At 40.9% G+C, this 17,624-nt stretch overlaps 1 protein-coding gene across 1 annotated transcript in view; it reads left to right on the top strand.

Annotated features, from left to right (window-relative positions):
* Positions 1 to 17,624, top strand: part of Dnah9 (dynein axonemal heavy chain 9) — a 332,320-nt gene that overhangs the window by 158,208 nt on the left and 156,488 nt on the right. Inside the window, exons 37-39 of the mRNA XM_027954056.2 lie at positions 2,999 to 3,172; positions 3,670 to 3,877; positions 17,142 to 17,307. Coding sequence (XP_027809857.2) covers positions 2,999 to 3,172; positions 3,670 to 3,877; positions 17,142 to 17,307 — 548 coding nt within the window. The remainder of the gene's footprint in view (positions 1 to 2,998; positions 3,173 to 3,669; positions 3,878 to 17,141; positions 17,308 to 17,624) is intronic.

Here is a 17,624-nt window from a genome sequence, read left to right as displayed (position 1 = left end):
ATAGTGCTGAAAACCAGAGTTAGGAAATTGGCCAAAATATTGGCATCAGGGACACCAATGGTGCTTACAGTTTAAAAGTTGTGATTAAAGCAAGGTGGAAAGACAGAAGAGAACTGCCACTCAGCAAAAGAATCATTAAAAAAAAAAAAAAACTATCCTGGCTGAATACTTTGCAACAGTCATAGAAAATGAACTCCCGGAGGCATATGGTAGACGGAGCACCAGATTGGGAGACTGAAAATCTGGGTTTGACTCCCAATTCTGCCTTTAAATAGAAAATTGGGATAATTTTAATTAGCCAGCATAATTCAGAGCATCATGAGGATCAAATGGGTTGAAATTGGTCCTCAAACTCTCCAATAGTGTACCAGTGAAGTCTTAGCATCATCCAGGTTAAAGGGAGAAGGAAGCTGGGCTTGGTGGTGCACATCTGCAATCCCAGCCACTTGGTGGCTGAGGCAGGAGGATCACAAGTTCAAGGTGACAATTTAGCAAGACTCTGTCTCAAAATAAAAAAATTAGAAGGGCTGAAGATGTAGCTCAGTGGTATAAGGGCCCCGGGTTCCATCCTTAGTACTGCGATGTAAACACAGATACACACACACACACACACACACACACACGAGATGGGGAATTCAAGAGGAGTCACTAACATCCATTGCTGGGGGGACGGGGAAGCCCATAGAGATGAATTGAGAAAGAACCATTGACCAACCTAGGTGTCCATCAAGGGATGAATGGATAAAGAAAATGGGGTACATATGCACAATGACATTTGTTTAACCATAAAGAAGAATGAAATTATGTCAATTGCAGGAAAAATGGATGGAATTGGGGAGCATTATGTTAAGCAAAATAAGCCAAACTCAGAAAGTCGAGGGTGGAATGTTTTCTCTCATATGTGGAAGCCAGAGAGGAAAAAAGGGAAAAGAAGGGGCAGGGGTAGGGGGCAGAATCTCATGAAAATTCAGTAGAGTAGAGGAAAGGGACCAGAGGGAGGAAGGAGGGATGGAAAGTGGAAATACTGGGCAAGGATACTGGCCAAATTATATTATTATATTGTTTGTATGTATGTACACATAATAACAAACCACACCATTATGTATAGCCTAATGCACCAATAAAAAATATGGAAAAAGAAAAGAGAAAGAACCATTGGATCTGCTCAGCAGTCACCATCTGACTTTAAAGTGTCCACTTTTAGCAGAAACTGAGGTCAAGTGCCAGATTACAGGAGGGTTAGATGATGATAGTGTGGCCCAGCTAACAGCTTGCTTAAGAAGCTGACCAGGTCGCTCAAGGTGGACTCAAGAGTGAGTAAAGGAACATAACTTCATATCCTGTCTCTTTACAGAAGTTTACAGTCTCCTTATAAACCTAAAATCAGCTTTTCATAGGAAGGTCTAAAATGGAGGTTTTTCCCTAGGCTTCTGCTTAGAGAGAACAATATTAGCAAACTACAGTGTCCCCTTCATCTGAGTTAAAATCACAATCAGAACAGCAAATAAATCTGTCCATACCTAAGGGCCTATTTCCATTCTCATTTTAAAGCAAAAGAATTCAATCCTACTTAATTAACAGACAGTAAAAATGAGAACACCTTCGTCAGAGTCCAGATTTCCTCCCATGGACCCAGCTCCCTGGTCTGTCCAGCCTTTGACCCCTTTGTCTTGACCTCTGTATATATTTCCTACAATGCCCAATCCGGACCTCTTTCTTTTGTGGGATTTTCTTATGTCTCCATGTTTAAAGGGTGGGTTTGCTCTCCTGGAGGGTTTTCAGGGGCAGTGGGAATGGTGTGTGTGTGTGTGTGTGTGTGTGTATTTCAGCTTAGAGATGATAGGACAATTTGATCACACAGATCTATCTTTTAGGGGTACATTATCTATATTAAGACGTGTGGATTATATGCCTCTACCTATTCCTTCTGCCACCCCCTACTTCCCTCCTCAAAAAAAAAAAAAAACAGAATAGCTTTATCTCCCCGGTTTCTCCTAGATTCCAGAATTTTATGGAAAGAATCTGACAGATTGTCTTCTATAAGACCCTTATTTTATAGTTGAAGAAACTGAGGCACAGAAAATGGTGTCCTGAAGTTACATACCCAGCTCCCTTCCTGAGACTCTTCTTGCTCACCTACACTGTGTGCCCAAAGTGTCAGCAGTCACCTCTGATGGCCATCCTGAAAATTGCTCAGTCTCCGGGGTCTAGGAAGATGGGAGCCAGTCTCTCTCTTCAGGAGCTCTTGGTATCTGCTTGCCTTCCTGTGGCCAAGGGTACCCACTCTTTTCTGTGTTCTTACACCTTCCTTCCTCTCAACTCTTGGATGACTAGAACAAGTGCCTGTGCCAGAATGGCTCAGCAACATGGTCACACAAAGGCACTTGTACACATTTATCTTAGCCCATTTTCTATTGCTATAAGTGAATGCCACAGGCTAGGTAAGTTATAAAGAAGAGACATTTATTTAGTTCACAGTTCTGGAGCCTGGGAAGTCCACAAGCATGCTAGCATTAGCTTGGCATCTGGTGAGAGCCTTTCTGTTGCATTGTTGCATGGCACAGGGCATCACGTGGCAAGACAGAAAGAGTATGCTAGCTTGGGTCTCTCTTGTTCTTCTTGCAAAGTCATTAAGGCCATCATGGGGCTCCACCCTCATGATGTCATCCAATCCCAATTATCTCCTAAACCCTTCATATATAACTTTGGGGATTAAGTTTCTAATACATAAATTCCACCTAAATTTTGGGACTCACACCCAAATATAGCCATGCTCCAGATCTATAGCTGCCCCAGGGCAGCCCCTGCACACCTGGGATTGTCAGGGCTGATCCTCAGGAAAGGACCATCCTTCCTGGAGGAATTGGTCCATGCAGAACGTCAGCACAGGCAGGAGCTCTTTGTGTCCCCACCCCAACCTCTGACAATGCCAGAGCCACCTGCTTAGGCTTCTTGAGCTTTGGAGGACCTTGTTGTCTGACCTGCTTTGCTTTTGCAGCTTGTGGACTACCGGGCAGAGTTCAGCAAATGGTGGGTGACGGAGTTCAAGACAGTCAAGTTTCCTTCCCAAGGAACCGTCTTTGACTACTACATAGACCCAGAGACCAAGAAATTTGAGCCCTGGTCCAAGCTCATCCCCCAGTTTGAATTCGACCCCGAGATGCCTTTGCAGGTGAGTGTGGCTGAGCAGCCAATGACGGGCCCTTCTCCCCTGAGGATCCGCAGCACATTTTAGTGGTAATCTTCTCCTGGTACCCAAGAGTTTGACCTTGCTAGGAACCTGTGGGCCCCAGCTACATGCATTTTCAAATTATAGCTATAATTAAGCCACAGGCTCCCCTAAAGAGAGCAAACAAATACCAGACCCGCCTAGCATCCAGAGAAGAAGAGATGGTAGGGCCAGAAGATTCTATAATACATTGGAGAGGCCACAGGGACACAGAAGAAAGCAATAGGTAGAGATGGGATGCTCCTACTGAACCACAGAGAGCCAGGAATGAGTCCAGAGGCTAGACTTACTGCTGATATCAGGAAAGACCCTCTGGCCCTACACTTATTTGTTGAGCTCCACTGTGACAGAAGCCCCCCTTCTGACTGCTCCAGAACCTGTGTGCTGCTGCACCTGTTTCTCCCTCCAGCCCCTGGCATGCTCTCATGTTTCCTTTGCAGGCTTGTTTGGTGCACACCAGTGAGACCATTCGAGTGTGCTACTTCCTGGAGCGGCTCATGGAGCGGCGGCGGCCGGTCATGCTGGTGGGCCCCGCTGGCACCGGCAAGTCCGTGCTGGTGACAGCTAAGCTGGCCAGCCTTGACCCCGAGGAATACCTGGTGAAAAACGTGCCTTTCAACTACTACACCACGTCGGCCATGCTGCAGGGTAAGGGGCTCAGAGAGGGCTGGGGCTTGGGGTGTCTGTCACCTGACGCGGGGCTGGAGCAGAGAGTCCTGTGACCACTTGTGGGACTTCCTGCATGCACCTGCCCTGCACCTTTCCTCCCAAACACTCCCTCTCACCTCTCCTCTCCTTCCTCTGTCCCACTTTTCCAACACTGCCTCTTTCCCTGCCCTTTCTCCCCACATTCCTCCCTGGCTTGTTGACTTCCTCCAGGGTCAGGTGTTCAGGACAGAGTCCTGCAGTACCCTGATGACACAGCTGAACCCCACTGAAGATCTGCATGGACTTGTAGACTGCAGGCCCTGGAAGTGTCTCTAGGGATCCTTTTATCCACCCCTTGTATCTCATAGGTGGGGAAACTGAGGCTCGGGTAAGAGGATGTATGACCAAGGTCACCACCAAGAAGCAGGGTGCGTGACACACTCCGTCCTCTGAATCCACATGGAGAGCGTGCCTTTTACCACATGTTTACACACTGGGCTCTGAATGGGGATGGGACCTCCAGGTGTGACTTCAGGCTCTGATGCTCACTGCAGATGTTTTCCTCCCCCTCTAGGTGAAGCAATTTCCAGGATGGCAGTCAGGGGTGACCGTTGACACCTGGGGCACAGTGCAATTGAGTTAGAAGAGCCTTAATCTATTATAGCAGGGTCTCCTTTTTGATAGAAACACTCAACACGTGTGGGGTCAGCGTCTTGTCACTGTGACCATGGCATAAACAATTTAGTGAAGGAAAAGTTTAATTTAGCTCATGGCTTCATAGGTTTCAGTTCATGGTCAGCTGATTTCCATTGTTTGGGGCCCTAAGTGAGGCAGGATATCATGATGGAAGAGCATGGTGGAGGAAAGCAGTTCAGCTCATGGCAGACACAGTGGGGTGGAGGGAGACTAACTTTTTAGGGCACACCCCCAGCAACCTACCTCCTCCCACTAGTTAGTACCTCCCAGTAGTCCATTCATCTATCGATGGATTAGTCCATTGGATGAAGGTCAGAACCCTCATATTCTAATCATGGCCTAAAAACCCTACCTCTGAACCTTCCTGCATTAATTACTATGGTTACACAAGATATTGGAGTATGCTCCAGATCCATATCATAGATATTAACTAAAAACAGCTCTCTTGTGAAGATACATCTGAGCCAATCTTCCAACCAAACAAGGGGAGAAGTAAAGCAGGGGATAAACGATAAACTGATAAACCCTATCCTTACTTTCCAAATAGCAACAGCCCTGCCCCATCCTCTGTTACTTGACCTGAGCTTTCAGGTGATGCTACAGTAGGTTCTTATGCCTTAATGCAAAATTCATCAAAAGTAAGACATTCCATATATAGTTGTTTGCAAAACTGATCCACTTCAAGCTATGGTTTATAACATGGAAGGTGAGCATGGGACTTTTTCTCTCTTACTTTATTATCCAAGCCTTGAGCCAACAGACTTGCAAAACAGGCTTCATTTGGACCAAACTTGCTCAGCCTGGACTACTTTGCCCAGTCTTTCTGTGATCTCTGCAGGTGTTAACCCCAGGTCAACTAAAGTGGTGCTATAGTTTTGTCTCAGCTTACATTCTAGTTCTGCCAGCTCACTGTGCTACCTTCCTTCTGCACAGTTTTTCCAGCTTTTCCAGAATCAGGGTCTAGCCAGCTCCAAATGCTGAAAGGTTGCCGTACTGACTCTGTTCTCTACATCTGACAGCAGTGAAATGCCTGATTGTATTGACATAAGCTCATGCCACCACCCACTTCCCTGTAGTGACAGTGAGACATTATCACCTCTGTCTCAAACTAGCTGCTGGGCTTCATCTGCTGTGGGGCTGGTAAAGGTCACACAAGGCCTATCTCAATCCAGCAGTTCATTATAGCTCCAACATAAGTGAAACGATTGAAGGTTCATGTTGGAACTTCACTCATTTGTCAAAGAGGTGAGCATTTTCCATCTGAATTCCAAAGGCGTAGTTCTTCAATTCTTTATGTTCTCCATAACTGTAACAGCTGCAGATATGATACACTTTTACATTTATTCTGCATTATTAACATTTTCCTCTATCATGATCTTGGGTGTGCAAAACAAATCAAGCCCTTATTTGTAGCATTTACCCATTTCTGTGGTGTAAATAATCCCACCATGGCCAATTGTAAGCTATCCATGCAATAGCAGTCCACACAGTGTCAGGAAGACATGTACCACAGCATGCCATTCTAAAGTGTTTTCACTTTAGGTATAATAGATGGAAATAACCTCAAGGGCATAGATAATGAAAAAAATATGGTAAATTAATTAGGTTGTGATGAGTTTTGAATATTTATCATTATTGCTCTTAATGTAATTTACTTGATTTCATGTTTATTAATTTATTTTTGAAATAACAGCCTTAAAACCAGGTTACAATATTCCTTTGGTTTCGCCAATCACCTCCAGGAAACTTCTGGTTTCATCTTTACCCCATGAGGTCATCATGCCATGTGGTGTCATGATGTGGTTGGTCACTGTTACCTTAACACCTAACCGTGAGGGGTAAGAAGACTTGATGGTTCAAATATGAACAACTGTCTGTCTGCCTCATATAGTTATTCTTTCTTGCTCAAGGAAACCTCTTTGTAAGCCTTCGGTACAACAACTGATTCAATTACCAGCTCTGCTGATTTTCCCCATTCAAACAACTGCTACACCTGCACTCACAGTTATCAACATTCACTAGGTGTATGCCAGGCATTCACCTGGCTTTAGACTTTTACACACCATTTTTTATATACTTATTTAATCTTATTGGGCTCTGGGAAATAAATACTTGCATTGCCTCATCTTATAGATGAGGAAACTGAGGCACAGAGAAGTTTAATACGCTACTATGCTGCATCCAGTAGCTGGAGGAGCAAGGCTCTGAACCCAAACTGTCTGAATCCAGAGTCTGTGCTCTGAACCAGCCAGCTCTGCTGCCTCCCTCCCTGCTAAGAAAGTACTGGAAAGCACAACAAATATCAGATATTATGTTATCATTAGTAGTACTGTTCAAGTTTTCCAGCACTGTTCAAATATTCCTATTAAAATGGTTTCATAATGTAAAAAAATAAATAAATTTAAATAGAAGGTACAAATTTTAAGCTAAAGAAGAGGAAAGTAATTATTCACCCTGCCTGGGCCTGTCATTCTCAAGGTCTTGTCATTCTCGCTAACCTAGAGAAAATTTTTTCTTTCTTCTTGTTGGAATTCAGGAGAATTACTCGACAATGTCCCCAAAATGCTATCAAATAGAGCCAGGATGAAGGTTAGCTGTCACTGTAGCTGGACATGCAACAGAACAGCACTTTGTTTTTTTTACATTTTTTATTGGTGCTTTTTAGTTACACATGATAGTAGTGACACTTTCTGTCCCCCATTAATTCCCTAATGGCCTCTTCACAGAATTACACCTTAATGTCATCCCTCCTCTCACACCAGGGGAAAGAAAAAGTAGACTTCTAATGACTTCCAGGACTAACTAGGAGCTGCAGAGGCAGCCAAAGCCCTAGAGTAGACTGCATATATGTCCCAAGGCCATGCAGCAAGAGAAATTCTGTGTTCCCTTACCCGGGTCCTCCTTCTTTCTGCTTTATCGCAGTCCAATCTTGATTATATGGCTCCTTCACCTGAAATACTTTACAAGCAAAGAAATGGCAGGGGAAATGGTGCTACTAACCCTTAGAAAAGGGGGAGCCCAAATCCAGTATCAAGAGGGAATTTTTGGAATTAAGAGGGGGGCGGGAGGGAAAGACAGAGGCAGAGAGAAAAAGAATGAGCTCAAAAGATAGTTGTTCTGGTATCATTCAGCAAAGAGGCGAACTAGTGCATCTGTTTATGAACCTATCACTCTTTTTCCAGCCCAGTGTTTTAGCTGCTGTTTGTACACAAGACCCTGTGTATTTAAGAAAAGACTGAATGTGACATGGCATAGTCTGCTTTAAAAGACAGGTAGCACACCCAGATGGAAGTGCCAAATGTGTGTTTATAATGTGTCTGTAATGAGAGATGATGGGAAAGGGCCTAATTATTCATTTGACGGAATACTAAACAGCATTCCAAAGAATGAGAAGATTCTGTATGCACTGAGTTGGAGCTATTTCCAAAGTTTTGTTGAGAGAGAAAATGAAGATAGAAATCTACGTAGTATATTTCAAATCGTATTTTGTTTAAAAAGAAGTATAAAAGTGACTCATATATTATTTTTAAAATACAGATATATAAATTTACATATATGCAACACACACACATATATATATATATATATATATACTCTCACACAAACTTATGTCTACTTACATACTTATACTTAGATATCTCCAGGACATTTAAAAAGCTGGTAACAGCAGTTGTCCCTGGCAAGGGGAACTAGACATTGAGTGGGATGGGTAATTACTTAAACTTTTTTTAAAACTATGAAATATTTCAAGCATGCAGAAAAAGTACAGAAAATAATATAACAGATGCCCTTGTACCACTACCAAGATTTAACAGATGCTAAAATTTTATCATTTTTGCTGTGGTCTTAGTATGTAAGTACAACTGATCTGCTGCCCCCATCCCTTCGTCTGTCCTGTTCCTCCTTAACGAGAGTACTACAGTCAGTATGCATCATGCCATGCTTAAATTTTTGATACACGTATTTGCTCACGAAATATACAATGTTGTATTTAAGTTTTAAATAAAAATTAGTATCTACTTTGACAGCTTACTTTTAAAATCAGTGTTTTGATACATGCAGATCTACTTTGTTTATTTCTGCTGAGAATTTCATTGTGTGATTATTAAATCACAGCCCATTTATCCATTGTCCTGTTGAAAGGTAGCGTCATTTTCTACACATTTTTCTTTTTTAAAAAAAGAATTATTGAATTATAACAGACACATAATAAACTACATATATTAAAAGCGTACAATTGGATGTTTTGAGATATACACCCACAAAATCATCATCATAATTGAAATAATAAACATATTCTTCTCCAAAAGCTTCCTCGAGTAATCCCTTCCTCCCAATTTTTGACACCTTTCCCTGTTCCAGGAAACCCTTGATCTGCTTCCTCTCACAGTAAATCAATTTTTGCATTTTTCACGATTTTATATAATGGAATCATATAATATGCATCTCTTTTTGCCTGCTTTTTTCACTTGGCATGATTTTGAGATTTATCCATGCTGTTGAGTGTTTCAATAGTTCATCCTTGAAGAGTAAGACAAAATTTGTAAAACACTGAATGATTCCTAGCATACAGTAAGTGATTCATAAATAGAAGCTATTATTATAATAACATTAACAAAATGCTTCTCAAATTTAAGTATGTTATACAATAATTTCTAAGTCTCAACTGTCAAAACAAGAAGAACACAAGGAAAACTTGCTTTACTTAAAAAAAGAACCTTTAATGAAAACTATGATGCTGAAAAAAATAATAATGTTTTTGGGAGAAACATTGCAGCTTTCAAATAGGCAATAACTCTACCCAGCAGGTCAATTCCTAGAGATCTCCAGGGGTACATTTTGCAACTCACATATCCTGCTAGCCCAGCAAATATAATTTTTCTCAACATCAGATGGTCTTTTATTACAGACCAGGCAGCTGTTTGGTAATACCTGCATCTCACCTCTGTTTCACATCTGGTTCTGGAGTCTCCATTGAGTGCTTGTGTAACCACAAATTCACAACTCTTTGAAATACAAATAAAGGCTGTGCTTCAGGCACTGGATTAGCTCCCCAGCATAGACTGTATAAACTTTATTTAACATTTACAATATGTCCACCCTTTGCTAGGGGATTTACCCCCTTTAGTTCATTTAATCCTTCCCAATTTATGAGACTCACTATCTGTAATGCTTTGGGCAGCAAGTAGCAGAAAATCTGGGGCTAGTGGCATAGGAAGAGATTTTTGTTCACACAACAGGAAGTCTGAAGGTAAACAGTTACAAACTCTAGATCAACTTAAAATTATATCAATGCTGAAACATTTCATATTCCCGTGGCTGTTCCTTCAAAGTGGCAGAATGGTTGCTGCTTCAGCCATCACATCTGCATTCAAAATGCCGGGGGGCGGGGGGGGGGGGAATAAAGAGGAAAAATAATGTGCCTGACAAGAAATGATATCTCTCCAGGAACTTCATAGATTTACACCTGTGTCTTACTGTTCAACTGTGTCACATGAGCGCCCCAGATGAAAAGTGATCAGAGAGAATGAGGCTCGGCATTCTGTCCATCACTGGATCTGATGATACTTGTCGTTTTTACAAGATGAACAAATGAGGCTTAAAGGTGTTCCCTGGCTTCCCTTAGAGATACCCTGTGAGTTAATAGCAAAGCTGTCTTACTCCATCAAGCTAAATGGACCTTCTGTTTTTATAAGGCTGTAAGGTATTCCTCTTCCCTTCCAAAATAGAATGCCAACCTTGCTTCTGCACATCTGGTGTGTAGACACATGGCCATCTTGCTCTTTGACAGCAAATGTTTATAACAAATCATTATTGAAAAACTCGATTTTTGACTCATTAAAAGCCTTGGATTGACTACTCTCCAACACATGTACAAACCACAGATTAATAACAATGATATCTCCAGTTGAGAGAGGCAGAGATTTGTATGCATCCCCCAGTCCACCAGCTTCCCTGAAGTCCACAAACCCAATTACAGTGTTTTTATTCCTTTCACTGAGTTACAGTTCAGTGGCCCACCCTTGGGTTTCATTGAGGGTGACTATGATCCAAAGTCCTTTTACATTATAACTTCTGTAAAATCTCAGTTGATACTGTGAGTATCCATGATATATGCCTTCTAGAATTTAGTGCCTAGAAAAAAAAAAAAAAAAAAAATATATATATATATATATATATATATATATATATATATATATATATATAAAATATGATTTACAGCAGCAATCCAGGACGACATGGTTACTGTAATTAAACACGAATTTAGTTCTGACTTTCAATAAGCAGTTCATAAAGGAAAATGTGAGATAAATGTTTATGTGGTTACAATCAGTATGTCATCCTGGATTACTGGTGCAAATAAATTTCCTCTCATTCCATGTTATTTTGCAATCCCTTTTTTGTCTTTAATTGGCCTGTTTTATGTCTCTTCAGATACTTTAATCTCTCCTCATTCTTTGTGAACATGTAAATAGTATTTTTAAAATAATAGAATTTGCAAAGATCTACAAACAGAATAGTTTAGCAACAGAAAAGGAGAAACAAAGAATTTGGTTAAGGCATTCATGGGCTTATGGTTTAGTTGTAAGGGGAAAGGGCTCATCCTAAATTATCTTGCCATCCAACTGTGATTTGAATTATTAGTTCAACAAATATTTGAGTGCTTAATTACACTAATTAGAGAAGAGCTCAGATGTCTGGAACTGTATATAAAATAAATCTCTGTAACCTGTCCATTAAAAGCTAAGGCCAGACAGTACTCTATAAGATATAATCAAATTCTCAGCTTCAAAGTAAGATTTTACATTATTACAGATAGATCACTCTCTTGTCACTGAATGTCTTCCAAAAAGAAGATCACACACACCAAAGTTAAATTATCCATGATTTATCGTCTAGTGAGCAAGACTTTCTGCTTGAAATTGTAGGGGGTTCAAAGTAAAATAAAATTGAAAACACACATTTCAGACAATAGAGAAATAATTTCATACATTTTGATGCATCCAAATTTTGAAACACAATGTGACAAAATTGTGTTTTAAGAGGGTATTTATTATAATATAAAAAGGTTTAAAATATATTAAATAAAAATAAAAAACATATACAAGCAGTATATTCAGTTTAATTCTGTTTTGTAGAGGAAAAAAATCTAACAGAAAAAAGCAACTAGAATGAAATACACCAAAACATTGAAAATAATGCTAACTGCTAGGTGACAGAATTATGGTCAGTTGTTACTTTCATCATTGTGATTCTTCTATGCTTCCTAATCTCTCTTAAATGAATATGTATAAATTTTATAATCATGCAAAGTATACTATTTTTAAAAGAATAAATACAAAGCCCTTGCAATATGACTGAAATGTCTTAACACATGAAGAATTAGATAATATGAAAGGAAAATAGTTTGAAGCATTCTATTTGTGCATTATAATAATGTACACAAATCCTGCTTTGCAAAAAAAGACATGATTAATTATTAATGATATCTATAAAAAATGTGCAATGAATTAACTAAACTGAGAATTTCTCAAGGGCAAAAGCCATATTGCAGTAATTAATGTTTAAGAAGTGATTTGCAATCGTGGTTCGTGAAGTCCCACAGCCAGGCCAACTTGGCTTAAAATCCAAGTTTTGTCACTTGGTAGTTTGACCTTGAATAAAATCCCTTAATTTCTCTAAACCTCATTTCTCATTTCCTAAGAGACGTTTCAGAGGTAATGAAAATATATCATGGGGCTGTTTGAGGGGTTCGTGGTTTAGCATATGTCCAGTACTTACTACAGATGGGTCCCTAGTAGTGATGCATGAATGAATGAATGAACTGATCTCAAGTTCACAGGCAGGGAACCAGTGAGACCAGAATGGTCAGGAACAGCTTGGAGAATGTTGGGACATGAGGGTTTACGTGGGCTCTCCTGCCCAGTGAGATGAAGACACATTAGAATCAGTATCTAAACACTTGGATTCTATTCCAGCAAGGTATTGAACCTGCCTTAGCCTCTATGTTCTTGTTATGGTTTAGATATGGGATGTCCCTCAAAAGCTCATGTGTGATACAATGCAAGAATATTTAGAGATTAAATAACTAGTTTATGAGAGCTGTAATCTAATCAGTGGATTAACCCACTGATATGGATTAACTGGGTGGTACATGTAAGCAGGTTGTTTATGGCTGAAGAAAGTAGGTCACTGGGGGCATGCCTTTGGGGTTTATATTTTGTCCATGGTCAGCAGATATCTCTCTCTTGGCTTGCTCATTGCCATGTCCTGAGCTGCTTCTCTTCTGCCATGATGTTCTGCCTCACTGAAGCCCAAAGCTCTGAAGTCAGCTAACTGTGAACTGCACTAGGAGCCACCGCAAACCTTTCCTCCTCTAAGTTGTTCTTGTGAGGTCTTTTGGTCACAGCAACTAACTAAAGCCATTCTTCATTGCAATAGAGAAATAATGACTTTCTTTGCCTATCTCATGGGGCTTGTTTTAACAATGAAATGCATTCATTCATTCCCTAATTTACCAACTCATTTCTGAGCATTCTATTCTGTGTCAGATACTTTCTAAGTTCTGGAGGTCAAGATATGGAGGGAAAAAAAAAGAATAATCCCTGTCCTCATGGAGTTTCAGTTCTAGTATGGAGGAGGTTGGTGAGATGATAAAGATAAATAAAAGGTATAAGATATTAATCGGTGATGTTATGAAGAAATCAAAGCAGGGGCCCGGGAGAGGTGGGAGTTGATTTTTAGATAGAGTACCAGGAAAGTCTTAGCAGAAAAAAAAAAAAAAGGAGGGGAGCATTTGAATAAGTAAGTGAAGGAGCAAACCGTGCTGGCATTTGGAAGAAGAGGATCCCGGGCAGGAGAAAACCATCAGAGGAAAGGCCCTGGGGCAGTGAATCAATGAGTGCATCAGGAGCAGGCTGGCTGGAGCAATAGGAGAGAAAAAGAAAAGAAAGTTTTATTGTTTTTGTAAATTTTTTATTTGTTCTTTTAATTTATGCATGACAGTAGAATGTATTTTGACGTATCATGCATACATGGAGTATAACTTCCCATTCTTGTGGTTGCACATGATGTGGAGTTACAATGGTTGTGTATTCATATGTGAGCACGGGAAAGTTATGTCTGATTCATTCTGCTGTTTTTCCCATTCCCATCCCCTCCACCTATCCAATTCTGTGAATCGCTACTCCTTCTTCTCCCCCGCCATTGTGAGTCAGCATCCACATATCAGAAAGAACATTCTGCCTTTGGTTTTTGGGGGATTGGCTTATTTCACTTAGCACAATAATCTCCATTTCCATCCATTTACTGGAAAAATACCATCATTTCATTGTTCTTTGTAGCTGAGTAGTATTCCATTGTGTATCCATTCATCTGTTGAAGGGTATCTAGGTTGGTTCCATAATTTAGCTATTGAGAATTGAGATGCTATGAACATTGATGTGGCTGTGTCACTATAGTATGCTTCTTTTAAGACCTTTGGGTATATACCAAGGAGCGGGATAACTGGGTCAAATGGTAGTTCCATTCCAAGTTTTCTAAGGAATCTCCATACTGCTTTCCAGAGTGGTTGCACAAATTTGCAATCCCACCAGCAATATAGGAGTGTGCCTTTTTCTCCACATCCTTGCCAACATTTATTCTTGCTTGTATTTGTGATAATTGCCATTCTCACTAGAGACGAAATCTCAGTGTAGTTTAATTTGCATTTATCTAATTGCTAGAGATGTTGAACATATTTTTTACATATATATTTTGATCATTCGTATTTGTTCGGTGCCATTGCCTGTTTATTGATTGGGTCATTTGAGTTTGGAGTGTTAAGTTTTTCTGAGTTCTTTATGTATCCTGGAGATTAATGCTCTATCTGAGGTGCAGGGGGTAAAGATTTTCTCCCATTCTGTAGGCTCTCTGTTCATGTTCTTGATTGTTTTCTTTGCTGTGAAGAAGCTTTTAGTTTATAAGTCCTATTTACTAACTCTTGATTTTACTTTTTGTATTTTAGGAGTCTTGTTGAGGAAGTCAGTTCCTGAGCTGACATGATGGAGATTTGGTCCTACTTTTACTTCTAGTAGGCACAGGGTCTCTGGTCTAATGTCTTGGTCCTTGATTCACCTTGAGTTGAGTTTTGTGCATGGTGAGAGATAGGGGTCTCATTTCACTTTGCTACATATGGATTTCCAGTTTTCCCAGCACCATTTGTTGAAGAAGCTATCTTTTCTCTGATGTGTGTTTGTTTATGGTACCTTTGTCTAGGATGAGATAACTGTATTCATGTTGGTTTGTCTCTATTTCTTCTGTTCTGTTCCACTGGTCTTCACGTCGGTTTTGATGCCAATACCATGAATTTTTGGTTAGTACAGCCCTGTAGTATAATTTAAGGTCTGGTATTGTGAGAGAAGCAAGTTTTAAACACAGAAATAACCAGACTGGCTTTTCTCTCCAACTGAGATGAGGTGTCATGGAGATCCTTAAGTAGGAGCCTGGCACCATCTGGCCCATACTTCATGAAGGTACCCCATCTGCAGCTTTGAGGATACAGTGAATCAAGGAGTCCAGAGGAAAGGCAGGGAGATCATTGGGGAGGATGTCACAGCTATCAGGTGAGAGCCGATAGACAGGACGATAGCCACAGAGAAGGTGACATGAGGTAAAGGAGAATCCACTTTGGAAATTCAATTGCTTTTCACATGGGAGCCTGGGGAACGGCATGAAAAAATCACAGACCCTGGTGGGGCAGAGGGCACTGCTTCAAGTGGCCACAGGCTGAACTCAGTCATTCCATACAGGTCTCAAGGAGAAATTTCCTAAGAACATACATGTGAACTGAGGGCCTGGGTATAAACTGGGGTCTCCAGACTTGTTTGTGATGATCAGAATTCAGCCAGAAATGCAGTAAGAAGGTCACGTTGCTTCTTACCTCAGGCCTTCAACCTCAAAACTTTTTCTCAACTTAAACTGTCCCTACTCCTCCAGTTGCAGCTGGAGAAAGAACATATCATGTCATTCCATCTCAGACACGATGCAGAGCAGACTTGGTGAAAAAGGTATCACAACTGTGTCCGCCTTTCCTAGGTTTCTCTGGAGAACGTCCCATCATCCGTTTGAGATAATCCCGTGCACTCCAAGGCCACTTCTTGCTAAATGACCCATTTTTTTTTTCTCCTGAACAATTCTTTCGATGCATTAAGAGCTTAATCAACCAAAATTACAGGGTGTGCTTAATTCCAGGGCTTGATTTGAATATCATTGCCTTGGGAGGAGGAGAAAGTGAGCCTTCCTAAGTTGAGAATTTCCTATTCACCGGACTGTTCCCCAAAGCATATCCTTGGCAGCCCATTAATTACATTTTATTTTGACAGATCTCATATATGATTGTTATATCTTTAGGGGGTACAAAGGTGTTGGGTGATTAATTGGTTGATAGCGTATGTTAATTGAATGCTAATTAAATTTAAATTTAATTCTTATTTGCAACACTTAATTGAACACAGGACCAGGAAATTAGAATATTCAAGCTTCTTGAAGGAACTTGTCTTTCTATCTGTCACCTTCCTATGTCTATTGACACTCTCTCCTTGTTTACAAACTTGTTTTTCAAGAGAAGAAATCAGACGGTTCCTAGAGCTTCCAGCTGTAATAAAAAGTGTTGGTTCTTTCAATCCATAAATATTTAATTGTGTCACTGAAAAAAAAAAGATATCTATCTCCACCCTATTACTTTAGTTTGTTCTAAACAAGTCTGGTCAGGCTGGAAACTGTGCTGATTCCTTCCCTTTGGTTTGATAATTGAAGAAACAAGTCCAAAAGAAAGTCTCCTCACTTAGACTCCAGAAAGGCACATGACAGGGGCCCAGAATGCTGAGGGCAGGGGAGGGGGCTGTTCATGACACTGGAGGCATCCAAGAAATTCTCTGAAAATCATTGGGAAACCACTGGGTGAACTCTCTGCAAAACTGTTGGCAAAAGAGCCAACGGTTCCTCTCTTAACAGCCTCGTGGTGGAAGGGGCTAGATCTAATCCTGGCATAGGATCCCCTTTGCTACTTTGGGTGGAAAGAACAGGTCTACTCAGGATCCAGTTATTTGAAGATTTCCTGGGGTACCTGGCCTTGGGACTATAAGGGTATCTTCAATTCCTAATCTCAAAAAAAAAATGAAAATATTAAGCCAGAGAGAAGCAGGAACTTTGAAGTTTAACTGTTCTGGTTTGTATCCAGGGTCCCCTCTTAGAAGCATTGCTTAGTTCTTCTGAAATGGGATAATTTAATGTCATGCATAAGAATTAAATGAGATAATAAGTATTGGTTGAAACCTAGCTCAGCACTTGTATAGAAAGACGTTCAACGCCTGGTAGGTGTCGTCATCATCCCTGCCTAGTAATTTCCACTTCACTTCCTGGTCCTGTGGAAAGCCTGAACCTAGTACCAGCAGGTGTGGGTGTGGGTGTCTGAACACACATGCATCCTATACGTGCAACGGCCATGTCTCATTCTCAATCTTTGTGCTGTCTCAGTAGTGGCCTCTGAGGCTTGATCCTCCTTCTCTCTCACTGCATCTCTCCTCAGCTGTCCTGGAGAAACCTCTAGAAAAGAAGGCTGGCAGGAATTATGGCCCTCCGGGCAACAAGAAGCTTGTCTATTTCATCGATGACATGAACATGCCTGAGGTGGACACCTATGGGACAGTGCAGCCCCACACTGTCATCAGGCAGCATCTAGATTACGGGCACTGGTAAGAGGACAGGCGGTGGGGGGGGGGGCAAAACGTGAGGCCAACCTGGGGGCCACTCACTCTTGTGCTGAAATAGCAAATCTCAGTTCCGTTCTGGGGCCAGATGAGAGTCTCATGGGTCAACCCCCACACTCCTTATAGAATTCTCTATTCCTCTGGAGTACTCTTTCAAACAAGGACACTTAGGACCAGGTGAAAATTAGGCCAGAGGATGTACTATTCTCTCATCCAAGAAAGAAACCTGTTATTTCTTTAAAACTCATCTCAGTAATAGCTAGACATTGCAAAGGGTGCTTGTCTTGGGGGAGCAAAAGATG

This window comes from Marmota flaviventris, chromosome 17 (genome assembly GCF_047511675.1).
Source record: "Marmota flaviventris isolate mMarFla1 chromosome 17, mMarFla1.hap1, whole genome shotgun sequence".
Classification (NCBI taxonomy): domain Eukaryota; kingdom Metazoa; phylum Chordata; class Mammalia; order Rodentia; family Sciuridae; genus Marmota; species Marmota flaviventris.
Note: the sequence above shows the minus strand (reverse complement) of the source record. Positions and strands in the feature narration are given on the sequence as shown.